The 26,536-nt window shown below is 44.1% G+C and overlaps 1 protein-coding gene across 9 annotated transcripts; it reads right to left on the minus strand.

The window, feature by feature from the left end:
* Positions 1 to 17,643: 17,643 nt before the first annotated feature.
* LOC138642030 (uncharacterized) lies at positions 17,644 to 23,914 on the minus strand. 9 transcript variants are annotated; one of them, XR_011313980.1, is made up of 8 exons: positions 23,492 to 23,584; positions 23,333 to 23,397; positions 22,811 to 22,917; positions 21,540 to 22,695; positions 19,133 to 19,186; positions 18,063 to 18,169; positions 17,854 to 17,947; positions 17,644 to 17,749 (listed from the first exon to the last, which is right to left on the minus strand). XR_011313980.1 is itself a non-coding variant. In XM_069729922.1 (6 exons), the coding sequence occupies exons 1-5, from the start codon at positions 22,257 to 22,259 to the stop codon at positions 17,900 to 17,902; spliced, it is 723 nt and encodes a 240-aa protein (XP_069586023.1). In that variant the 5' UTR covers positions 22,260 to 22,331; the 3' UTR covers positions 17,644 to 17,749; positions 17,854 to 17,899. The 9 variants fall into 9 exon arrangements, 1 of the variants encoding a protein (XP_069586023.1); XR_011313981.1 differs by adding an exon at positions 23,169 to 23,236 and having other exon boundaries at positions 17,644 to 17,947; XR_011313979.1 differs by having other exon boundaries at positions 17,644 to 17,947.
* Positions 23,915 to 26,536: the final 2,622 nt, after the last annotated feature.

Consider the following 26,536-nt stretch of genomic DNA (forward strand, 5'->3'; position numbering starts at 1 on the left):
GTGTGCCAGTCCTGAGCGTGCCATCTCTCTCACAAATAGTGGGCCATAGAAAGCCTATTTATTTTATTTTTTTTGGTTTTATAAATTCTCCCTGAAAAAATCATTTTATTTTATTTGGTTTCTAAATTCTTCCTGAAAAAATCATTTTATTCTATTATTTTTTTTTCCTAAAGTTTCCCTGAAAAAAAAAAAAAAATCAAATCAGTGGGAGATTAATATTGCCCTTTCTGCTTGTGTGCCAGTCTTGACTCCTGGGTGTGCCATCTCTCTCTCTCTCTCCAATTGTGGGCCATAGAAAGCCTATTATTTTTTTAGCTTGATTTGGGTTCCAAAATCTACCTGAAATATTGGCCTCTGGGCTTGTGTGCCACTCCTGACTCCTGTGTGCGTCATCTCTCACTCAGTGGGCCATAGAAAGCCTTTTTTTGTTTTATTTGTTTTCTAAATTCTCCCTGAAAAAATCATTTTATTTTATTTGGTTTCTAAATTCTTCCTGAAAAAATCATTTTATTCTATTATTTTTTTTTCCTAAAGTCTCCCTGAAAAAAAAAAAAAAATCAAATCAGTGGGAGATTAATATTGCCCTTTCTGCTTGTGTGCCAGTCTTGACTCCTGGGTGTGCCATCTCTCTCTCTCTCTCTCCAATTGTGGGCCATAGAAAGCCTATTATTTTTTTAGCTTGATTTGGGTTCCAAAATCTACCTGAAAAAATCACTACATCAATCAGTGGGAGATAAATATTGGCCTCTGGGCTTGTGTGCCACTCCTGACTCCTGTGTGCATCATCTCTCACTCAGTGGGCCATAGAAAGCCTTTTTTTGTTTTATTTGTTTTCTAAATTCTCCCTGAAAAAATCATTTTATTTTATTTGGTTTCTAAATTCTTCCTGAAAAAATCATTTTATTCTATTATTTTTTTTTCCTAAAGTCTCCCTGAAAAAAAAAAAAAAATCAAATCAGTGGGAGATTAATATTGCCCTTTCTGCTTGTGTGCCAGTCTTGACTCCTGGGTGTGCCATCTCTCTCTCTCTCTCCAATTGTGGGCCATAGAAAGCCTATTATTTTTTTAGCTTGATTTGGGTTCCAAAATCTACCTGAAAAAATCACTACATCAATCAGTGGGAGATAAATATTGGCCTCTGGGCTTGTGTGCCACTCCTGACTCCTGTGTGCATCATCTCTCACTCAGTGGGCCATAGAAAGCCTTTTTTTTGTTTTATTTGTTTTCTAAATTCTCCCTGAAAAAATCATTTTATTTTATTTGGTTTCTAAATTCTTCCTGAAAAAATCATTTTATTCTATTATTTTTTTTTCCTAAAGTCTCCCTGAAAAAAAAAAAAAAATCAAATCAGTGGGAGATTAATATTGCCCTTTCTGCTTGTGTGCCAGTCTTGACTCCTGGGTGTGCCATCTCTCTCTCTCTCTCTCCAATTGTGGGCCATAGAAAGCCTATTATTTTTTTAGCTTGATTTGGGTTCCAAAATCTACCTGAAAAAATCACTACATCAATCAGTGGGAGATAAATATTGGCCTCTGGGCTTGTGTGCCACTCCTGACTCCTGTGTGCGTCATCTCTCACTCAGTGGGCCATAGAAAGCCTTTTTTTGTTTTATTTGTTTTCTAAATTCTCCCTGAAAAAATCATTTTATTTTATTTGGTTTCTAAATTCTTCCTGAAAAAATCATTTTATTCTATTTTTTTTTTCCTAAAGTCTCCCTGAAAAAAAAAAAAAATCAAATCAGTGGGAGATTAATATTGCCCTTTCTGCTTGTGTGCCAGTCTTGACTCCTGGGTGTGCCATCTCTCTCTCTCTCTCTCCAATTGTGGGCCATAGAAAGCCTATTATTTTTTTAGCTTGATTTGGGTTCCAAAATCTACCTGAAAAAATCACTACATCAATCAGTGGGAGATAAATATTGGCCTCTGGGCTTCTGTGCCACTCCTGACTCCTGTGTGCATCATCTCTCACTCAGTGGGCCATAGAAAGCCTTTTTTTGTTTTATTTGTTTTCTAAATTCTCCCTGAAAAAATCATTTTATTTTATTTGGTTTCTAAATTCTTCCTGAAAAAATCATTTTATTCTATTATTTTTTTTTCCTAAAGTCTCCCTGAAAAAAAAAAAAAAATCAAATCAGTGGGAGATTAATATTGCCCTTTCTGCTTGTGTGCCAGTCTTGACTCCTGGGTGTGCCATCTCTCTCTCTCTCCAATTGTGGGCCATAGAAAGCCTATTATTTTTTTAGCTTGATTTGGGTTCCAAAATCTACCTGAAAAAATCACTACATCAATCAGTGGGAGATAAATATTGGCCTCTGGGCTTGTGTGCCACTCCTGACTCCTGTGTGCATCATCTCTCACTCAGTGGGCCATAGAAAGCCTTTTTTTTGTTTTATTTGTTTTCTAAATTCTCCCTGAAAAAATCATTTTATTTTATTTGGTTTCTAAATTCTTCCTGAAAAAATCATTTTATTCTATTATTTTTTTTTCCTAAAGTCTCCCTGAAAAAAAAAAAAAATCAAATCAGTGGGAGATTAATATTGCCCTTTCTGCTTGTGTGCCAGTCTTGACTCCTGGGTGTGCCATCTCTCTCTCTCTCTCCAATTGTGGGCCATAGAAAGCCTATTATTTTTTTAGCTTGATTTGGGTTCCAAAATCTACCTGAAAAAATCACTACATCAATCAGTGGGAGATAAATATTGGCCTCTGGGCTTGTGTGCCACTCCTGACTCCTGTGTGCGTCATCTCTCACTCAGTGGGCCATAGAAAGCCTTTTTTTGTTTTATTTGTTTTCTAAATTCTCCCTGAAAAAATCATTTTATTTTATTTGGTTTCTAAATTCTTCCTGAAAAAATCATTTTATTCTATTTTTTTTTTTTCCTAAAGTCTCCCTGAAAAAAAAATAAAAAATCAAATCAGTGGGAGATTAATATTGCCCTTTCTGCTTGTGTGCCAGTCTTGACTCCTGGGTGTGCCATCTCTCTCTCTCTCTCCAATTGTGGGCCATAGAAAGCCTATTATTTTTTTAGCTTGATTTGGGTTCCAAAATCTACCTGAAAAAATCACTACATCAATCAGTGGGAGATAAATATTGGCCTCTGGGCTTGTGTGCCACTCCTGACTCCTGTGTGCGTCATCTCTCACTCAGTGGGCCATAGAAAGCCTTTTTTTGTTTTATTTGTTTTCTAAATTCTCCCTGAAAAAATCATTTTATTTTATTTGGTTTCTAAATTCTTCCTGAAAAAATCATTTTATTCTATTATTTTTTCTTCCTAAAGTCTCCCTGAAAAAAAAAAAAAATCAAATCAGTGGGAGATTAATATTTACATTTGTGCTTCAGTGACAGTCCTGCGTGTGTGGCATCTCTCTCATTTGTTGCCACCAACAACAGAGTGTGTAACATTGTGCCTGATTTTCGTTGTGGTCTCACTCACCTGTAAAGGGGTAGCTAAATCATACTGAAGTTATAGCTCACCGTGTAAGTTGTGTGACAGCAACAAATACCGTTAGTTTGGTTACGTTTTTAAAACAATGAGGAAGTCTGGTGGAAGAGGTCGTGGCCGGGGGCATTCATTGTCAGCTGGTAATGAGGGTAGTGGTAGTGGTGGAGCATCAGCTGGTCGTGGGAAAAAAAATATTGCACCTAAGTCTGGAGCTGTGGAGCCAGGTTCGTCGTCTGGCTACACAAGGCCTCGAACGCTCCCTTTTCTGGGAGTAGGAAAACCGCTTTTAAAGCCGGAGCAGCAAGAGCAAGTTTTGGCTTATCTTGCTGACTCAGCCTCTAGCTCTTTTGCCTCCTCTCGTGAAACTGGTAAATGTCAAAGCAGCGCGTCGTTAGTGGATGTTCACGGTCAGGGACAAGTCGCTTCCTTGTCCTCTTCAGCAAAAACAACAACAGAGAAGAATGCAGCAGGCGACACAACGGGTTACTCCATGGAGCTCTTTACACATACCGTCCCTGGCTTAGAAAGTGAAGCAGTTAACAGTCCATGCCCATTACAAGTTGAATCTGACATGGAGTGCACTGATGCACAGCCACAGCCAGACTACTATGCTGGTCCTTTGACTAAGACCACAACATTGCCCTCGCAGGGTAATGATCAAGAATCAGACCCTGATGAGACTATGTTGCCCCATCACGAACGCTATACCACCGACCGACACGGTGACACAGACGAAGTTGCACACGAGCTACAAGAAGAGGTAATAGATGACCCAGTTCTTGACCCCGATTGGCAGCCATTGGGGGAACAGGGTGCAGGCGGCAGCAGTTCTGAAGCGGAGGAGGAGGGGCCGCAGCAGGCATCAACATCGCAACAGGTTCCATCTGCCGGGCCCGTATCTTGCCCAAAACGCGTGGCAAAGCCAAAACCTGTTGGAGGACAGCGTGGCCATCCGGTTAAAGCTCAGTCTGCAATGCCTGAAAAGGTATCCGATGCTAGAAAGAGTGCAGTCTGGCATTTTTTTAAACAACATCCAATTGATCAGCGCAAAGTCATCTGTCAAAAATGTTCAACTACCTTAAGCAGAGGACAGAATCTGAAAAGTCTCAATACAAGTTGCATGCATAGACATTTAACCACCATGCATTTGCAAGCCTGGACTAACTACCAAACGTCCCTTAAGGTTGTAGCACCCTCAGCCAATGAAGCTAGTCAGCAACGCAACATCCCTTCCGGCAGTGTAGGGCCACCATTTTCCGCACCACCTGCAGTATCTGTGCAGGTTTCTTTGCCAGGCCAAAGCAGTCAGGGTCAGGGAATCACCAGTTTCGTAGTAGGAAACACTGCATCTAGGGCACCGGCAGCAACAATACCATCTCCCACCGTCTCTCAGTCTGCCATGTCCACCGGCACCCCCGCTAGTTCCACGATCTTCAGCTCTCCAGTCCAGCTCACCCTACATGAGACTATGGTTAGAAAAAGGAAGTACTTAGCCTCGCATCCGCGTACACAGGGTTTGAACGCCCACATAGCTAGACTAATCTCGTTAGAGATGATGCCCTACCGGTTAGTTGAAAGCGAAGCTTTCAAAACCCTGATGGACTACGCTGTACCACGCTACGAGCTACCCAGTCGACACTTTTTTTCCAGAAAAGCCATCCCAGCCCTCCACCAGCATGTTAAAGAGCGCATCGTCCATGCACTCAGGCAATCTGTGAGCACAAAGGTGCACCTGACAACAGATGCATGGACCAGTAGGCATGGCCAGGAACGTTACGTGTCCATCATGGCACACTGGGTGAATGTTGTGGATGCAGGGTCCACAGGGGACAGCAAGTTTGGGACAGTTCTGCCTAGCCCACGGTCTAGGAAACAGTTGACTGTAGCCGTTCGCACCCTCTCCTCCTCCTCTTCGTCCTCCTGCAGAAGCGAGAGCTCGTCCACAGACCGCAGTCGCACAACCACTCCATCCGCAGCTGCCACTGTTGCACACCAGGTCTCCCATTATGGGGCAGCTACTGGCAAACGTCAGCAGGCTGTATTGGCTATGAAGTGTTTGGGCGACAACAGACACACCGCGGAAGTTCTGTCCGAGTTCTTGCAGAAAGAAATGCAGTCATGGCTGGGCACTGTAGATCTTGAGGCAGGCAAGGTAGTGAGTGATAACGGAAGGAATTTCATGGCTGCCATCTCCCTTTCCCAACTGAAACACATTCCTTGCCTGGCTCACACCTTAAACCTGGTGGTGCAGTGCTTCCTGAAAAGTTATCCGGGGTTATCCGACCTGCTCCTCAAAGTGCGTGGACTTTGCTCACATATCCGCCGTTCGCCCGTACACTCCAGCCGTATGCAGACCTATCAGCGTTCTTTGAACCTTCCCCAGCATCGCCTAATCATAGACGTTGCAACAAGGTGGAACTCAACACTGCACATGCTTCAGAGACTGTGCGAACAGAGGCGGGCTGTTATGTTTTTGTGGGAGGATACACATACACGGGCAGGCAGTAGGATGGCAGACATGGAGTTGTCAGGTGTGCAGTGGTCGAAGATTCAAGACATGTGTCAAGTCCTTCAGTGTTTTGAGGAATGCACACGGCTGGTTAGTGCAGACAACGCCATAATAAGCATGAGCATCCCCCTAATGCGTCTGCTGATGCAAAGTTTGACGCACATAAAGGATCAGGCGTCTGCAGCTGAGGAAGAGGAAAGCCTTGATGACAGTCAGCCATTGTCTGGCCAGGGCAGTGTACAGGACGAGTTAGCGGGCGAAGAGGAGGAGGAGGACGAGGAGGATGATGGGGATGATTATATTTTTAATGAGGAAGCTTTTCCGGGGCCACTGGAAATTGGTGGCGCGGCAAGGCCGGATTCTGGTTTTTGGAGGGACACAAGTGACGTGGATTTGCCTGAAACTGCCCCTCAACCAAGCACAACCGCAGATTTGAGAACTGGAACTTTGGCCCACATGGCGGATTATGCCTTACGTATCCTCAAAAGGGACACACGCATAACTAAAATGATGAACGATGACGATTACTGGTTGGCCTGCCTCCTTGATCCTCGCTATAAAGGCAAATTGCAAAATATAATGCCACATGAGAACTTGGAACTAATATTAGCAACCAAACAATCAACTCTTGTTGACCGTTTGCTTCTGGCATTCCCTGCACACAGCGCCCGTGATCGTTCTCACACGAGCTGCAGGGGCCAGCAGACCAGAGGAGTTAGAGGGGCAGAAATCAGAAGTGGCGTTGGCCAGAGGGGTTTTCTGACCAGGTTGTGGAGTGATTTTGCTATGACCGCAGACAGGACAGGTACTGCAGCATCAATTCAAAGTGACAGGAGACAACATTTGTCCAGTATGGTTACAAACTATTTTTCATCCCTTATCGATGTTCTCCCTCAACCGTCATTCCCATTTGATTACTGGGCATCAAAATTAGACACCTGGCCAGAATTGGCAGAATATGCATTGCAGGAGCTTGCTTGCCCGGCAGCTAGTGTCCTATCAGAAAGAGTATTCAGTGCTGCAGGTTCAATACTAACAGAAAAAAGGACTCGTCTGGCTACCCAAAATGTAGATGATCTAACCTTCATTAAAATGAACCACAACTGGATTTCGAAATCTTTTGCCCCACCTTGCCCGGCTGACACCTAGCTTTCCTATGAAAAGGTCTTGCCTGTGGACTATTCTGAATGCCTTTTCCAATCTCGTAATTTTCTGCACCTGATTGTCCAGCATACGACATGTTTACACCTCACTAAATGGCCAAACTCCCCACACGGGGCCGTGGTATCGACACTTGGCGACAGCACCTGTGAGAGTGCTGTTTGTCTGAAGAGGTGGGTGTGCCCGCTTTTGGTCGACGGCACTGCCACTGGGTCCCTCCTAGTACAATAAAGTGTCTCTGGCGGTGGTGGTGCGCACCCAACGTCAGACACACCGTTGTAATATGAGGGGCCCTGGGCCTGTACCGCCGGCCACAAGACAGTTCCCCCCCCCCCAGCTCAAACAGTGCTCTACCACTTGCAAAATTATCTCACAGCTCCACCAATGTTTAGTCTATGCGCTGACATCCTTCAATGCCTGCCACTGACAATACCATTGTATTGACATTTTTGTTATGTTAGGCCTTCGAAGCCTGTCTGCGGTCACTCCTTCCACTATGCCTCCACTGACCACACCACTTCTGCCCGTGTACCCCTGGAACCAATTTAAAATTGCCTACAGCCAGCCCAATTTTTTTATTTTAGGCCTTCGATGCCTGTCTGTGGTCCGTTCTTTCTACTACTACTACACTGACCAGGCCACTGCTGCCCGTGTACCCCTGGAACCAATTTAAAATTGCCTACAGCCATGTGTTATTATTTTAGGCCTTCGATGCCTGTCTGCGGTCACTCCTTCCACTAGGCCTCCACTGACCACACCACTGCTGCCCGTGTACCCCTGGAACCAATTTAAAATTGCCTACAGCCAGCCCAATTTTTTTATTTTAGGCCTTCGATGCCTGTCTGCGGTCCGTTCTTTCTACTACTACTACACTGACCAGGCCACTGCTGCCCGTGTACCCCTGGAACCAATTTAAAATTGCCTACAGCCATGTGTTATTATTTTAGGCCTTCGATGCCTGTCTGCGGTCACTCCTTCCACTAGGCCTCCACTGACCACACCACTGCTGCCCGTGTACCCCTGGAACCAATTTAAAATTGCCTACAGCCAGCCCAATTTTTTTATTTTAGGCCTTCGATGCCTGTCTGCGGTCACTCCTTCCACTAGGCCTCCACTGACCACACCACTGCTGCCCGTGTACCCCTGGAACCAATTTAAAATTGCCTACAGCCATGTGTTATTATTTTAGGCCTTCGATGCCTGTCTGCGGTCACTCCTTCCACTAGGCCTCCACTGACCACACCACTGCTGCCCGTGTACCCCTGGAACCAATTTAAAATTGCCTACAGCCAGCCCAATTTTTTTATTTTAGGCCTTCGATGCCTGTCTGCGGTCACTCCTTCCACTAGGCCTCCACTGACCACACCACTGCTGCCCGTGTACCCCTGGAACCAATTTAAAATTGCCTACAGCCAGCCCAATTTTTTTATTTTAGGCCTTCGATGCTTGTCTGCGGTCAATCCTTCCACTAGGCCTCCACTGACCACACCACTGCTGCCCGTGTACCCCTGGAACCAATTTAAAATTGCCTACAGCCAGCCCAATTTTTTTATTTTAGGCCTTCGATGCCTGTCTGCGGTCCGTTCTTTCTACTACTACTACACTGACCAGGCCACTGCTGCCCGTGTACCCCTGGAACCAATTTAAAATTGCCTACAGCCATGTGTTATTATTTTAGGCCTTCGATGCCTGTCTGCGGTCACTCCTTCCACTAGGCCTCCACTGACCACACCACTGCTGCCCGTGTACCCCTGGAACCAATTTAAAATTGCCTACAGCCAGCCCAATTTTTTTATTTTAGGCCTTCGATGCCTGTCTGCGGTCACTCCTTCCACTAGGCCTCCACTGACCACACCACTGCTGCCCGTGTACCCCTGGAACCAATTTAAAATTGCCTACAGCCAGCCCAATTTTTTTATTTTAGGCCTTCGATGCCTGTCTGCGGTCACTCCTTCCACTAGGCCTCCACTGACCACACCACTGCTGCCCGTGTACCCCTGGAACCAATTTAAAATTGCCTACAGCCATGTGTTATTATTTTAGGCCTTCGATGCCTGTCTGCGGTCACTCCTTACAATATGCCTCCACTGACCACACCACTGCTGCCCGTGTACCCCTGGAACCAATTTAAAATTGCCTACAGCCATGTGTTATTATTTTAGGCCTTCGATGCCTGTCTGCGGTCAATCCTTACAATATGCCTCCACTGACCACACCACTGCTGCCCGTGTACCCCTGGAACCAATTTAAAATTGCCTACAGCCAGCCCAATTTTTTTATTTTAGGCCTTCGATGCCTGTCTGCGGTCACTCCTTCCACTAGGCCTCCACTGACCACACCACTGCTGCCCGTGTACCCCTGGAACCAATTTAAAATTGCCTACAGCCATGTGTTATTATTTTAGGCCTTCAATGCCTGTCTGCGGTCTCTCCTTACAATATGCCTCCACTGACCACACCACTGCTGCCCGTGTACCCCTGGAACCAATTTAAAATTGCCTACAGCCAGCCCAATTTTTTTATTTTAGGCCTTCGATGCCTGTCTGCGGTCCGTTCTTTCTACTACTACTACACTGACCAGGCCACTGCTGCCCGTGTACCCCTGGAACCAATTTAAAATTGCCTACAGCCATGTGTTATTATTTTAGGCCTTCGATGCCTGTCTGCGGTCACTCCTTCCACTAGGCCTCCACTGACCACACCACTGCTGCCCGTGTACCCCTGGAACCAATTTAAAATTGCCTACAGCCAGCCCAATTTTTTTATTTTAGGCCTTCGATGCCTGTCTGCGGTCACTCCTTCCACTAGGCCTCCACTGACCACACCACTGCTGCCCGTGTACCCCTGGAACCAATTTAAAATTGCCTACAGCCATGTGTTATTATTTTATGCCTTCAATGCCTGTCTGCGGTCTCTCCTTACAATATGCCTCCACTGACCACACCACTGCTGCCCGTGTACCCCTGGAACCAATTTAAAATTGCCTACAGCCAGCCCAATTTTTTTATTTTAGGCCTTCGATGCCTGTCTGCGGTCCGTTCTTTCTACTACTACTACACTGACCAGGCCACTGCTGCCCGTGTACCCCTGGAACCAATTTAAAATTGCCTACAGCCATGTGTTATTATTTTAGGCCTTCGATGCCTGTCTGCGGTCACTCCTTCCACTAGGCCTCCACTGACCACACCACTGCTGCCCGTGTACCCCTGGAACCAATTTAAAATTGCCTACAGCCAGCCCAATTTTTTTATTTTAGGCCTTCGATGCCTGTCTGCGGTCCGTTCTTTCTACTACTACTACACTGACCAGGCCACTGCTGCCCGTGTACCCCTGGAACCAATTTAAAATTGCCTACAGCCATGTGTTATTATTTTAGGCCTTCGATGCCTGTCTGCGGTCACTCCTTCCACTAGGCCTCCACTGACCACACCACTGCTGCCCGTGTACCGCTAGAACCTATTTATAATTGCATAGAGCATCCTTTTTTTAATAGTAGGCGTACAAAGTCTGTCTGCGGTTCACTATTGAAATTGTCCTCCACTGCCCAGAGCACTGCAGCTTGTGTACCCCTGTAACTTTTTTCTGCTGCAGTGAGCCACATTTTTGGTTTGAGTCCTACTACCTGTGTCTGTCTGCGCCACTCAATTCAGCTGTGTTCCTTTGAAAAAAGCTGAGCGTCAATAGTCTTGTTTTCAGCCTCTAGGAATTTTAAAACTGCATTGGGTGTACAACTTTGGTAGGGCCTACTAACGGTGTCTGCCTCCCCAAGGTGTTCCCCAGGTTTCCTCTCCATTGCTTCAATCTTCATGCTCTCGTTTAGTAGTTGTTGGAAACTACGCTGCATTAGGCCTACAAATTGGGTATGGGGTGTAGAGAGATGGTGTGTTCCACTCCAAGGTGTTCTCCAGGTTGCCTTTCCTGAGCTTCAATCTTCATGCTCTCGTTTAGTAGTTGTTGGAAACTACGCTGCATTAGGCCTACAAATTGGGTATGGGGTGTAGAGAGATGGTGTGTTCCACTCCAAGGTGTTCTCCAGGTTGCCTTTCCTGAGCTTCAATCTTCATGCTCTCGTTTAGTAGTTGTTGGAAACTACGCTGCATTAGGCCTACAAATTGGGTATGGGGTGTAGAGAGATGGTGTGTTCCACTCCAAGGTGTTCTCCAGGTTGCCTTTCCTGAGCTTCAATCTTCATGCTCTCGTTTAGTAGTTGTTGGAAACTACGCTGCATTAGGCCTACAAATTGGGTATGGGGTGTAGAGAGATGGTGTGTTCCACTCCAAGGTGTTCTCCAGGTTGCCTTTCCTGAGCTTCAATCTTCATGCTCTTGTTTAGTAGTTGTTGGAAACTACGCTGCATTAGGCCTACAAATTGGGTATGGGGTGTAGAGAGATGGTGTGTTCCACTCCAAGGTGTTCTCCAGGTTGCCTTTCCTGAGCTTCAATCTTCATGCTCTCGTTTAGTAGTTGTTGGAAACTACGCTGCATTAGGCCTACAAATTGGGTATGGGGTGTAGAGAGATGGTGTGTTCCACTCCAAGGTGTTCCCAAGGTTTCCTCTCCATTGCTTCGATCTTCATGCTCTCGTTTAGTAGTTGTTGGAAACTACGCTGCATTAGGCCTACAAATTGGGTATGGGGTGTAGAGAGATGGTGTGTTCCATTCCAAGGTGTTCCCCAGGTTTCCTCTCCATTGCTTCGATCTTCATGCTCTCGTTTAGTAGTTGTTGGAAACTACGCTGCATTAGGCCTACAAATTGGGTATGGGGTGTAGAGAGATGGTGTGTTCCACTCCAAGGTGTTCTCCAGGTTGCCTTTCCTAAGCTTCAATCTTCATGCTCTCGTTTAGTAGTTGTTGGAAACTACGCTGCATTAGGCCTACAAATTGGGTATGGGGTGTAGAGAGATGGTGTGTTCCACTCCAAGGTGTTCTCCAGGTTGCCTTTCCTGAGCTTCAATCTTCATGCTCTCGTTTAGTAGTTGTTGGAAACTACGCTGCATTAGGCCTACAAATTGGGTATGGGGTGTAGAGAGATGGTGTGTTCCACTCCAAGGTGTTCCCAAGGTTTCCTCTCCATTGCTTCGATCTTCATGCTCTCGTTTAGTAGTTGTTGGAAACTACGCTGCATTAGGCCTACAAATTGGGTATGGGGTGTAGAGAGATGGTGTGTTCCACTCCAAGGTGTTCCCCAGGTTTCATCGCCATTGGTTAGATCTTCATGCTCTCGTTTAGTAGTTGTTGGAAACTACGCTGCATTAGGCCTACAAATTGGGTATGGGGTGTAGAGAGATGGTGTGTTCCACTCCAAGGTGTTCCCAAGGTTTCCTCTCCATTGCTTCGATCTTCATGCTCTCGTTTAGTAGTTGTTGGAAACTACGCTGCATTAGGCCTACAAATTGGGTATGGGGTGTAGAGAGATGGTGTGCTCCACTCCAAGGTGTTCCCCAGGTTTCATCGCCATTGGTTCGATCTTCATGCTCTCGTTTAGTAGTTGTTGGAAACTACGCTGCATTAGGCCTACAAATTGGGTATGGGGTGTAGAGAGATGGTGTGTTCCACTCCAAGGTGTTCCCCAGGTTTCCTCTCCATTGCTTCGATCTTCATGCTCTCGTTTAGTAGTTGTTGGAAACTACGCTGCATTAGGCCTATAAATTGGGTATGGGGTGTAGAGAGATGGTGTGTTCCACTCCAAGGTGTTCTCCAGGTTGCCTTTCCTGAGCTTCGATCTTCATGCTCTCGTTTAGTAGTTGTTGGAAACTACGCTGCATTAGGCCTACAAATTGGGTATGGGGTGTAGAGAGATGGTGTGTTCCACTCCAAGGTGTTCCCCAGGTTTCCTCTCCATTGCTTCGATCTTCATGCTCTCGTTTAGTAGTTGTAGAAAACTACACTGCATTAGGCCTACAAATTGGGTATGGGGTGTAGAGAGATGGTGTGTTACACTCCAAGGTGTTCCCCAGGTTTCGTCCACATTGCTTCGGTCTTCCGACTCTCGTTTAGTAGTTGTAGAAAACTACACTGCATTAGGCCTACAAATTGGGTATGGGGTGTAGAGAGACGGTGTGTTACACTCCAAGGTGTTCCCCAGGTTTCGTCCACATTGCTTCGATCTTCCGACTCTCGTTTAGTAGTTGTTGAAAACTACACTGCATTAGGCCTACAAATTGGGTATGGGGTGTAGAGAGATGGTGTGTTCCACTCCAAGGTGTTCTCCAGGTTGCCTTTCCTGAACTTCTATCTTCAGGCTCTCATTAAATTGTAGTAAAATGGAACAACTGCATTTGGCGTACTAGTTGGTTTGGGGCCTACTATCGGTGTCTGCCACTCCTTGCTGTTCTCCTGGTTTCCTGTCCTGAAATTCCATTTTCAGGCTCTTGTTAAGTAGTTGTTAATGTTAGACTGCATTTGGCCTACTAGTTGGGTTGGGGCCTACTATCGGTGTCTGCCACTCCTTGCTGTTCTCCTCAACTGAACAAAGCTGGGCCGCCTGTTTACTACGGTTGCCAATTTTGAACTGCATGTCGACTACTTACTGATTTGGGCCTACTCTCTGTGTCAGCCTCTCATTCCAGTTGTCCTCCACTGCAATGCCCCCTGGTTAGTCCTGTGTTACCAATTTTGAACTGCATTTAGCCCACTTTATTCTTTGGGCCTATATCTGTGTTTCCTCCTCATCCTGCCCATTGCCCAGCCAGTGATAGATGAGTCTGCTGGTACATTGACCCATAACGCAAAATTCCCCGTGCACGCTACACAGCAAGATTGTGACCCTGCTGAAAGTCAGGTTCCTCTTCCCGCATACCATACCACCTTACACGGGGACAAAGAGGAAGGTGCAGATGAAAGTGCAGGTTCCTTCATCAGGTGGGGGGAGGAATACTAGTTGGCGACGTCACTGGCACAGGGCCTCTCATAGTACGCAAAAGTGTTGCTGCCGGTGGGAGGCGCCCCCGCCGTGCAAACACACCGCTGTACTTTGAGCGGCCCTGTGCCAGTGCCAATGCCAACGAGTGGGCCCCCCCTACTTGCTCAGGATCACAGCACTTGCAAAGTTTAAATACTTACCTCTCCCTGCTCCACTGCCGTGACGTGGTCCAGATTTACTGGGCCCACTAATTACTTGAACCAGCCCTACCCCCCACAACTTTAGCCAAATGACCCCCAATTTCAAATGCCTTCCAATTATTATAAGGTAAATTACGATTGACAAGCTTCTTTAACAAGAATGGATGTTTTTGCCATTAAAATGGGCAGTGTAGGTGTTTTCCTGGCCTCCACTCACTGCCGACTATGCTCCCCCATTGACTTGCATTGGGTTTCGTGTTTCGGGCGATAATCGGCCGATTCCACTCGACTCGACTTCTAAGATAGTCGGGTTTCGCGAAACACGGCTCGACTCTAAAAAGGTCAAGGTCGCTCAACCCTAATAAGGACACATACGGCAGCAGCGGCTCAGTATTGGGGTATCAGGGGCAGTAATAGGGTCACATACGGCAGCAGTGGCTCAGTATTGGGGTATCAGGTGCAGTAATAAGGACACATACGGCAGCAGTGGCTCAGTATTGGGGTATCAGGTGCAGTAATAGGGACACATACAGCAGCAGTGGCTCAGTATTGGGGTATCGGCAGGATGAGGAGTTTGTGCAGGTTGGGAATAGATGGTGATGGGGCTGGAATATGAGAAGTTAAATGTGTCTTTGTTGTATTCTCTGCAGACAAGTTGTAGCTGGAAGAAGTTGTCCTGTCGGTCTGGGCCAGATGGAAAAGACGGGAAAAATGAACGATTCCATCAGAAAGGACGTCAGCGGTAAGCCATTATCTGTAACTGTGCTGTGATCTCTTATATGTTCTGTAGGACTGGTATCTACCACTGACCATATGGCGGCAATATCCATGTTGGTCGTTATATAGAGATTATCTTCAGTAACAGCGCGGTCATCTGCTGAGGTCCTCCTCCACTATTAGGGTGCATCACCCAGTTGTTATCAAGGCTACCTGGTTAGGGGCCCACTCAGAAGCTTCGCCCCATCTGACCCAAAACCCCAGCTACGCCTCTGCCTCAACAGGTTGTGCAACATAATTATAAGTACATTGGTATCATTTTTGTCCAGGACATTTTCATTAGTTTGTTTTTTGTATTTTTTAACCACATTTCAAAAGCAATGTCTGATTTTCATTAATTGATATTCAGTAAATTTACATTGAAAATTACTTGTCACTTTCAAGTTATTTTAGTGACCATTGTGGGTTTTTCGTACTTTAACAGAAGAGTACCTACAATTTTGTCCACACCTGTATATATTTTTCAATGACCATCCAATAATCCATGATGTCTTAAAATCCCATAATGTCGTTGATAACATATTGTAGGAACTGTTTTGTATTTTATTATTTGCAGAGAAATGTTCATAGATAGCGCTGATGTTAATATCATTTGAGACTGGAAGTGCCCTTTGAATGAAGCTGCAAATGCTGGGAATATAGCAAGCTGTACAGCTGCAGCTTACAGATCAAACTGAAATAAATTATTTCTGTCTTCAGACTGTTCATTACCTCCATAAAGTAAAAAAAAAAAAAAGTATGTTGTTGTGCTTGGCACTAATACCAAATGATAGTTAAGTCTGGTGTATACTACATTCCACATTCTTGCCTGGGAAAAAAACTCCCTTTTAAATGAATGGATACATATGTTTCCTTGAAACAGGAGCAGCATTTAATATATCCTTTGACATTTTGATGCAGATGCACCTTTTATGATGGAAAATGAAGACATTAATTTTTCCATTAGAATTTACAGAAGTCAGGATAGAGAGGAAAGTGCAGTCATTTCACTGGAAATTCTCAAGTGGAAATGAAGACGATTATTTTATAACTTATATTTTAAGCTGTTTGTAAAAAGACTTAAATCAAGTCTACAATGTCAACATTTACTGGAATACAGCACAGCATGATATTACTGAATATGCAAATAGTGGAAGATATTAACATGCAGGTATCAAGAAGCTAATATGAGGTTCAGAATAATCTTTAGAAGTCAGATTCATGCTAAAGTTGCACTCTGCAGCGCTATTGCATGAAAACATGAAATTTATGAAATATGAATTGCATCACTGCTCTAGAAAATAGTAAAACTTGACACATAAATTATCCAATTCATGCAAACCCAGCAGGCGCGATAATGCGATTCTCGTTTCTGGGAACCTATCTCATGTGAATGCTCTCCTACACTGAAGACTGTATTTATGTGGGTAGATAATATCCTGCTATGATTAAAACCGCTAGAGGTTATTGGATGGAGTGCTCAGTCAGAGAGCCTATGCGTACAAATAACAAAAAACTGACTGTCACTTCCAAACAGAAGACAAGTGTGTACAGGTGCAAACTAAGGGTAGCCATCTCCATATATAACCAACAAACTTGCACCCTGTAGCATAAAAACATGAAATATATGACATATGAATTGCATTACTGCTCTAGACAATTGAAAAACTTGAGAATACTTAGCGCATAAATTGGCCAATTCATGTATACCGAGCAGCCACGATAAGGCGATTCTCGCTGCTTGGAACCTATCTAATGTTATTCCTCTCCCAGACTGAAGCCTGTATTTATGTGGGTAGATAGGATCCTGCTATGACTAATGGGTGGAGTGCTCGTTCATAGAGTCTATGCATACAAATAACAAAAGACTGACCATCACTTCCAAACAGGAAGACAGGTGTGAACAGGTGCAAACTAAGAGTAGACTGTACACACCTTTCTTCTGTTTGGAAGTAATGGTCAGTCTTTTGCTATTTGTATGCATAGCCTCTCTGACTGAGCACTCCACCCAACAGCCTTTGTGGTTCTAATCAGTCCAAGACTGAAGGCGAACACCACTTTTTAGATGCTTTTGATTTATTAAGCAGTGTGCTCCTCTGTCGTGGCAAAAGTCACCGTATAGCCCAAGTCTAAATTTAACAATGCAGCCCAACGGACCCCATTTTAGTTTGAGGTCCCTGGGCTAGACATCTAAAGACATGCTAGATTTAATAAGCAACATCAATCTTGGTGATAAACTGACGCATTTTAAAACTGTTTAAGTTTGCACTGCCTGAAAATTAGACAGTATCGCTAATGCTGTGCTAATGCTTCTAAAAAATAGCCGATTAATTTATTGGACTGGATCAAAACCTTCCATCTCCTAATAAGAACAAACCTTTATGAATTAGACTATGAATTAGCTTGGGCAGTTCATTTACGATTCACCACTACCGTCGAATAGATCCCCACTTTTAGGATACAGTAAAATTAGCCTTCATATCGCAAAGTAAATTAACTTAAAGTTTGGGGAGAGAAATATAAAAGTTAAAGGTGTTGTGCACTAACTGGACAACCTTTTTAAATGAGGCAGTCCCCTTGCTTTATTTTGAAAGAAAAAAAATGTATTCTACCTGGGACTCGATTAGAGAACACGGCACTCAGTAAATCTGAGGATTGGCGGTGCTCAAGTAGGGTGTCCACCCCGTAGATAACAGATGAATAAAACTTGGCACTCAATTTGAGAAGAAAAGCTTCTTAGTTTATTGATGCATCCAGACAAACAAAAGTGCTAAACGTTTTCGGTCCACACCGGACCTTCGTCAGAGCGTTTCTTTGACATTGACTATGAAACATATAAATGAATACAGTGTCACATGATGCGGAAATATACGTCATATAATGCAAAAAACTAAAAAGAGATCTAATGGTGAAAAAACGAAAATCTACGTGATGCTCCATCTGGTTCAGGGAGACATGTGCCAGAGAGATGAGTCTATCCAGAACAATAGGTGCTCCGTGCGAGGTGGAGATATAGTCCGTGCTGAGATGCTGGATAAGGGAAGTAACAATAGTACTGGAGATGGAAGGACGCTCGTAATAGTGCGACCTCAGGCCAAGAGGGTCTAGCTCAGTGAGGAGAGTAAACAAAAGGATACATAGCAGAAATGCACTCTACAGATACTAGAAACGCAGACATGAGATACAGAATACGCCTCCAGTGAAGCTATATGGAATAGCATAGTGGATGGTCTAACGTGAGGACCTAGAAGAATAAGGGATACGTGAGTCTGTGCACATAACTGTAACTGGGCATCCCAGAAAACAGGGAAAGAAAAAGGGAAAAAAAGGAAAATGAATGAGGAAGAGAGAACAAAAAACGTAGGTAACATGGGTCCTGAAAGGGAAAAGTGGAAAAGGAGAATGATGTAAATGAGGCCTAACGGAAAATGAACGTCTGGAGCTACACACAGAAGAGAGCTAGAGTAATGGAGTGAGTGGGAGCAACATACTACCTGGATGAGGAAGCCAGAAAACCTGGATGAGCGTTAGCAAGAACAGAAAATCCAAGAGCTGCAGTATGCTGCAAAAAGCCAAAGCCGAGGGGAAAGGGTTAACAGGGACACCACACATAATGAATACTAATGAAAAGCCAGATAAGCAGCATGAGTGTATGTACCTGGAGGATCACAATGGAGAGTGCCGCGTCATGAAAAGGCACAGAGCCTGAGGGGAGTAGCGGCGCTGTGAGGAGAGAATGTGACCAGGTCAGGAAATACACAATGGGGCAGAGAACAGAAAATAAAGGAGGGGAGAGGCGCAGTAACCGCCGACATACCTGGATCCTAAGCGCTCAGTGGAGCAGGGCAGAGAGGAGCAACGCTGCAGGAGGGGCGGCACTTCCGGGTATAAGTCCCGGTGACTCATGACGTAATCATGGTCATGTGATCACCCACAGAAGGTGCATGCACAGACAGCGCTAGTGGGAAGGGGAGGGCAGAGAGAGTCCCTAAGTGTACAGGACGCTGGGAGCGGTCATGTGACCGCAGGCAAAAGTGCCTGACCATACAATAAGTGTGTGAATGAGGCAGTGTAAAGAAGATGACTAGGGGAGGAAGCTCATAGCTATAGCGCTATGCAAAGAAATAGAAGACAAGAAAGAGAAGAGAAGAAAAAAAGAAAGGAAACAGGACCCATAATAGAATAGGGGAAGATTGTGATGTCATACCGTGCAGGGTATAAACGGTGCCCAGTATAGTGAACGTAGTGCAATCTAGCGATTCTAGAGGAAAGAAGAAAAGAACAAATTAGTATATACATAATATACAAAATATACAAAATACAACAACAATGTACAATAATTTACAAAAGGGCCGATACGTCATATTCCCTATTAAGACCTTTAGGCTCTAGGGTCTGGAGGGTAAAAATCCAGAAAGCCTCTCTTTTTTTGAGGATTTTAATCCTATTAAGACCTCTCCTATTTGGTTCGATTTGTTCCAGAACCTGGAACCTAAGTTGCGCGATATTATGGTTCTTTTGATGGAAGTGATATGGAAGGGGCAGATGGTTTTTATTGCAGCGAATAGTGGATTTATGCTGTGAGACCCTGTCCCTAATGGGTTGGGTGGTTTCCCCAACATAGGCAAGCCCGCAGGGGCATTTAATGAGGTATACTACGTATGAGGAGTCGCATGTATAATAGCCCCTAATCGGGATGCCCTGACCCGTGTGTGGATGGAACACTTTGGAACCTTTTTGAACGTTATTACATTGGAGGCAGCCAAGACAGGGGAATGTACCCCGCTTTTGTGTCTGTAAAAAAGTTTGTCTGGATATGGTGCTCCTGGAACCCACATCCGCCTTCACTAGTTTGTCCCGTAAGTTTTTTGCCCTGCGAAAACAGGATAAAAAGGGTAACTTAAACTCAGGGATAGTCGGATAACTTTTCTGCAATAAACCCCAATGGCGTCTAATGGTAGATTGTACTATATTGGAAAACGGATGAAAAGTGCTGACAAAGGGGATACGTTTATTATTGTCGTTAGACCTGTTGGTAACACCAGTCTGTCTAGCTAGAAGTAGTGTCTTTTGTGGATAACCACGGTTAGAAAATTTTTGTTGCATCTCGTTTAGTCTAGTGTTTCTGGTGGTTTCATCCGAAACTATCCTGTGTATCCGTTGGAATTGTGATTTCGGGATCGCATTTTTAATGGAGGGGGGGTGGCAACTATTGTAATGCAGGAGACTGTTCCTGTCAGTGGGTTTTAGGAATAGGTCAATAGATAACTCACCATGATCGTTTTTACAGATAAGGGTGTCCAGAAAGCTTATCCGATCCATGTTATGTTGCAAAGTGAATTTTAATTCTGGCCACACGTTGTTAAGGTGTTGGTCAAAAGAGATAAGTGAGTCAATAGGGCCATCCCAGATGCAGAATATGTCATCTATGTAGCGGCGCCATAAGCGCGAGTGGGTTTGAAATAGAGGATGGGTGTATACAAAATCTTGCTCGAAGGATGACATATATGCAATAGCATACGGGGGCGCTACGTGCGAGCCCATAGCGGTGCCCTGTTGTTGAATAAAGAAGGTGTCCTCAAACATAAAGTAGTTCTCCCTGAGAACTAAGTTTAAAAGGTCCGTGCAAAAGCGACGTATCTTTATGTGGGTGCCTGCTTCATTGAGGAGTCTGTCTACAGCTAATATACCTTTCTCATGTGTTATGGACGTGTAAAGGCTGCTCACGTCCCAGGTGACCAACAAGGAGGAGGAGGGGATAGCGCCCAGTGCCCTAATGAGTCCCAGGAAATCATTAGTGTCAAGGATAAAAGAGCTGGTAGATTTGACCAAAGGCGTAAGAATCTTTTCCAACACTATAGCAGGAGGGAATAGAATGGAGTCAGTAAGGGACACTATAGGACGTCCAGGAGGTTTAAACAGGCGTTTATGGATTTTGGGCAGAAGATAGAAAATGGGAGTTATGGGATCAGTTTTGATAAGGAAACTCCTGAGCTTATTGTCAATAGTGCCCTCCTGTTCATGGAACTCAAGTAGGGTCTTGATTTTCTGGGCAATATTATTGAGAGGATTTTGTGAGGTCACTCTGTATATATCAGAGTCATTCAATTGCCTGTAAGCCTCTTCCATATAGTCAGCCCGATCCATGATCACTATTGCCCCACCCTTATCAGCGGGTTTAACCACAAGTGTTTTATCAGCAGATAACTGATCAAGGGCCAGTTTCTCGGATGGCAATAAGTTAGTGTGAGAGTGGAATTTGCCCAAGTGTAAATCGCGGTGGAAGGCATCAATGTCCCTTTCCACCAGCGAGACAAAAGTCTCGATAGGTGGACTATTTTTGGGAGGCATAAAAGAGCTTGGGGAACGAAGGCCCAAGCCCCGGAGGCCTAGGAGAGATTGTCCCGCCTGTGAGGGAGGGTCACCTGAAGGTAGATGAGTGGAAAAATGGACACGTAAACGGAGGTTACGGAAGAACCTCTGTAAATCCATATTAAGTTCAAACGAATTGAACTTATAAGTTGGACAGAAGGACAAGCCTTTCTGGAGTAAAGTCAATTGGGAAGTGTCCATGGATTTTGACGAGATGTTAATCACCAGTGGGGGTTGCGTACCTGTGATCTGGTCGACATGTGGCTTCTGGAGTCCCCGGCGACATTGGCCCCCCCGCCTCGTCTTCCTTTTGAGCGTCCCCGGCTGTTGCCTAAAAAATTGCTGGATGTGTAGGTATTTGAGGTGCCAGGTCTGCTGTCGGCCGAGCCTGAGGAACTTAGGGAGGTCCGACGCCTGAAGCCTCGCTGGGGTTCCCGCCACTGGTACACTCTGTTCTGGAGGTAATCTTCGGTGTCCCTTAAAAATTTCGACCTTTTCTTTTTTTCCAGGTCGAGTCTGTGTGTGCGCAGGGTCTCCTGGTTTTGTGCTTTGAGATCTTGGAAGGCCTCCTGGGACATGGTGCTGGTTAACTGGTTTTCTATGGCACATATCTGCGAGTTGACGGTATCCAGGTTCTGTTGCAAATAAGACAAGGTTAATGTCATCAAATCAGCAGAGCACTTGTTTAAAATGTGCTCGAATTTAGTGCAATATTCCTTGTCGTCCTTAAAGAAAGTGGGTTGTAAGGGGACCCGTAGGCCCCTTGGTATGCGTTGGACACGGAGATATTCGGCAAGAGTGATAATATGTAGTTCAAGATTGACTGCTCTTTTTGACTCACGTTCCAGATCCCTATGTTTAATCTCTTGCGTGGGGATCTGGAGAAAGTCACTGGATGCAGTCACTTTGGATAGGATTTCAGCTGTCTCTGTAGCGTTGAAGGAAAAAATTCCACTTGACATCGTCTATGGTGCTCGTGTGCGGACAAACAGGATACGATTAGAGAACACGGCACTCAGTAAATCTGAGGATTGGCGGTGCTCAAGTAGGGTGTCCACCCCATAGATAACAGATGAATAAAACTTGGCACTCAATTTGAGAAGAAAAGCTTCTTAGTTTATTGATGCATCCAGACAAACAAAAGTGCTAAACGTTTTCGGTCCACACCGGACCTTCGTCAGAGCGTTTCTTTGACATTGACTATGAAACATATAAATGAATACAGTGTCACATGATGCGGAAATATACGTCATATAATGCAAAAAACGAAAAAGAGATCTAATGGTGAAAAAACGAAAATCTACGTGATGCTCCATCTGGTTCAGGGAGACATGTGCCAGAGAGATGAGTCTATCCAGAACAATAGGTGCTCCGTGCGAGGTGGAGATATAGTCCGTGCTGAGATGCTGGATAAGGGAAGTAACAATAGTACTGGAGATGGAAGGACGCTCGTAATAGTGCGACCTCAGGCCGAGAGGGTCTAGCTCAGTGAGGAGAGTAAACAAAAGGATACATAGCAGAAATGCACTCTACAGATACTAGAAACGCAGACATGAGATACAGAATACGCCTCCAGTGAAGCTATATGGAATAGCATAGTGGATGGTCTAACGTGAGGACCTAGAAGAATAAGGGATACGTGAGTCTGTGCACATAACTGTAACTAGGCATCCCAGAAAACAGGGAAAGAAAAAGGGAAAAAAAAGGAAAATGAATGAGGAAGAGAGAACAAAAAACGTAGGTAACATGGGTCCTGAAAGGGAAAAGTGGAAAAGGAGAATGATGTAAATGAGGCCTAACGGAAAATGAACGTCTGGAGCTACACACAGAAGAGAGCTAGAGTAATGGAGTGAGTGGGAGCAACATACTACCTGGATGAGGAAGCCAGAAAACCTGGATGAGCGTTAGCAAGAACAGAAAATCCAAGAGCTGCAGTATGCTGCAAAAAGCCAAAGCCGAGGGGAAAGGGTTAACAGGGACACCACACATAATGAATACTAATGAAAAGCCAGATAAGCAGCATGAGTGTATGTACCTGGAGGATCACAATGGAGAGTGCCGCGTCATGAAAAGGCACAGAGCCTGAGGGGAGTAGCGGCGCTGTGAGGAGAGAATGTGACCAGGTCAGGAAATACACAATGGGGCAGAGAACAGAAAATAAAGGAGGGGAGAGGCGCAGTAACCGCCGACATACCTGGATCCTAAGCGCTCAGTGGAGCAGGGCAGAGAGGAGCAACGCTGCAGGAGGGGCGGCACTTCCGGGTATAAGTCCCGGTGACTCATGACGTAATCATGGTCATGTGATCACCCACAGAAGGTGCATGCACAGACAGCGCTAGTGGGAAGGGGAGGGCAGAGAGAGTCCCTAAGTGTACAGGACGCTGGGAGCGGTCATGTGACCGCAGGCAAAAGTGCCTGACCATACAATAAGTGTGTGAATGAGGCAGTGTAAAGAAGATGACTAGGGGAGGAAGCTCATAGCTATAGCGCTATGCAAAGAAATAGAAGACAAGAAAGAGAAGAGAAGAAAAAAAGAAAGGAAACAGGACCCATAATAGAATAGGGGAAGATTGTGATGTCATACCGTGCAGGGTATAAACGGTGCCCAGTATAGTGAACGTAGTGCAATCTAGCGATTCTAGAGGAAAGAAGAAAAGAACAAATTAGTATATACATAATATACAAAATATACAAAATACAACAACAATGTACAATAATTTACAAAAGGGCCGATACGTCATATTCCCTATTAAGACCTTTAGGCTCTAGGGTCTGGAGGGTAAAAATCCAGAAAGCCTCTCTTTTTTTGAGGATTTTAATCCTGTTAAGACCTCTCCTATTTGGTTCGATTTGTTCCAGAACCTGGAACCTAAGTTGCGCGATATTATGGTTCTTTTGATGGAAGTGATATGGAAGGGGCAGATGGTTTTTATTGCAGCGAATAGTGGATTTATGCTGTGAGACCCTGTCCCTAATGGGTTCTACCTGGGACTGCCAGGGTTTGCTTGGCATTATTATGCCATGTGAGCCCTGCAGCCAGTAAGCAGCCATTATCAAGCAAAAAAGTTGGAGAGAAGAGCAGCACAATAATGGACAGGGAATCTGTACCAGATTTGAGAGCATCATGTTGAAAAGCTGCAAAACACGATGTGAAGAAAATAAACACTATAAAATAAACTCTTTAACAAAAATGGTTTACTGAAGTGGATTTTGCATGACAAACTTTTCGTATTTTCCGCCTCCAGAAAACTCAGTCTAAACAATTGTTTAAGCCAATTTCTCAATCCCGAGCGTGGACTACCCATAGGTCTTTTGACCCAAACTTAGCAACCTCATTAATGTTTATGAAGCTGTTGAGAATGGATCTGGAGGCCCTTGGCCAGTCAAGACATCATGGTCCTTACTCAGACCGTGAAATATGGATGTGTGAAACCAGCCTTAGGGTTTAAAAACGGGTATGACCATTTCCAAGATCCTATCCCAAAATGTAGAAGGTGTAATGATAATAATATTAGCAATTAGAAATCTAGTATAGTTCTAATTCGCTGCTTGCCCCATGTACAGAACATTGCAGTAGCTTAGATATCCATGGTTACTGCCACTTACATAGTGACAGTTAGTTAGTTGTTAGTGGTCATAACCATGGATATCTAAGGTTCTGCAATGCTCTGCACATGGCGTAGGCAACATAGCGAATCAGAAGAACTATACTACATTTCTAATTAGTTATTGGCTAATATTATTATTACTACACCTACTACATATTGGAATAGGGTCTTGGAGATGGGAATACACCTTTTACGCCTGCATGGAAGTATTCTTCAGTGCATGGGGAAAAAAGTTGCTAGTTGTCCTTCAAGATGTTTCTCTTATGGAATAACAATAATCACAATTTAAATGCCTTTACTATACTAAGGCACGGGTCCATTTCTCTCCATTTCATCTGGTAGTGGTAGTAACACAAGGTGCAAAGGGAACAGTCATAGGTAAAACAAGGCTAATTACACTTCAATGGGTCAGACAAGAATCACCGAATAACATTTTGATGATACATTTCTTTTTGAACATCTTAAGAGTTGTGAAAAGACATAGTAAAGTATGACCACATGCAACAGTAATAATAGTAATTTGCCAACATATACAATTATGCCTCATTTTAGGTATTCAGTTAAGTGTTTAACATAATATCAGAGTGAGTCATTCTATACTTACGGCCACTTCAAAGAATTAGCCAAAGAGTAAAACAGAAAATAAGCCATAACATAAGCCATGGAAATGTAACAAGATGCCATCCAGTTGGGTCAAATAAAAAAAATTAAAATTCTGTACATAGCTGTCCATATGACCTTTTCACTTTGGTAGTAAAGGAATTAAAGTAGTTTTCAGTTTTATATATAAAGTTTTTGTCTTAAGAAAACTTTTTAAACTTTCTAATATATTTTGTACAGTTGTCAAAAATGGCATAATTTGTGGAAAATCTTTAGTGTAAACTATTTAAATGAATTGCTTCATATTAATAATGTGAAGCACCTTAATTAAAAATTTGGCACAAATTACACCAGTGCAACTTTTTAAGCATAGTAATACCCTTCACAATCTTAGATTAGAGCAAGAGACCAAAATATCAAATGTCGTAAACTCAATGCAACATTTGCTTTGCACAAACTGCGATTTTTTTGCACCTCCTAATACTAGAAAAGTACAGAACAAGTCAAGTTTTACAAGTCACTGTAGAATTTTTCAAAAACTGTGACTTTTCTGCATATTGAAAATAGTTGCAACATAAATGTATTAATTCCATGCTTTATGGATTAGTGACCTCTATGACCTATTCTAAATAGTATGCTTTTTTTTATTTTTATGTAGAAATTCAATTAGAAATATGTCATACTTAAAAGCAAAAGGATTAGCAGTAGGTGCTAAACTGAACATTGTGTAAATTTGGCTTAATGCACCACTCCAGCTATTTTTTTTTTCAGGGCTGGAGTGGCGCTTTAAGGGTATGTGCACACGTCAGGATTTTTAGCGTTTTTTTTTGCGGAATTTCACTATAAAAACGCTATAAATCCGGTAAAAAAAACCGCTAACATTATGCATCCTATCTTTTAGAATGCATTCTGCATTTTTTGTGCATATGTTAGCGTTTTTTTCCGCAAAAAAAACGCAGTCCGCAAAATAAACGGACATGCTCATTCTTTTTGCGGATTTCCTATCAAAAAGGACATTCCGGAAAAAAAAA

This window comes from Ranitomeya imitator, chromosome 6, assembly GCF_032444005.1.
Source record: "Ranitomeya imitator isolate aRanImi1 chromosome 6, aRanImi1.pri, whole genome shotgun sequence".
Taxonomy (NCBI): Eukaryota; Metazoa; Chordata; class Amphibia; order Anura; family Dendrobatidae; genus Ranitomeya; species Ranitomeya imitator.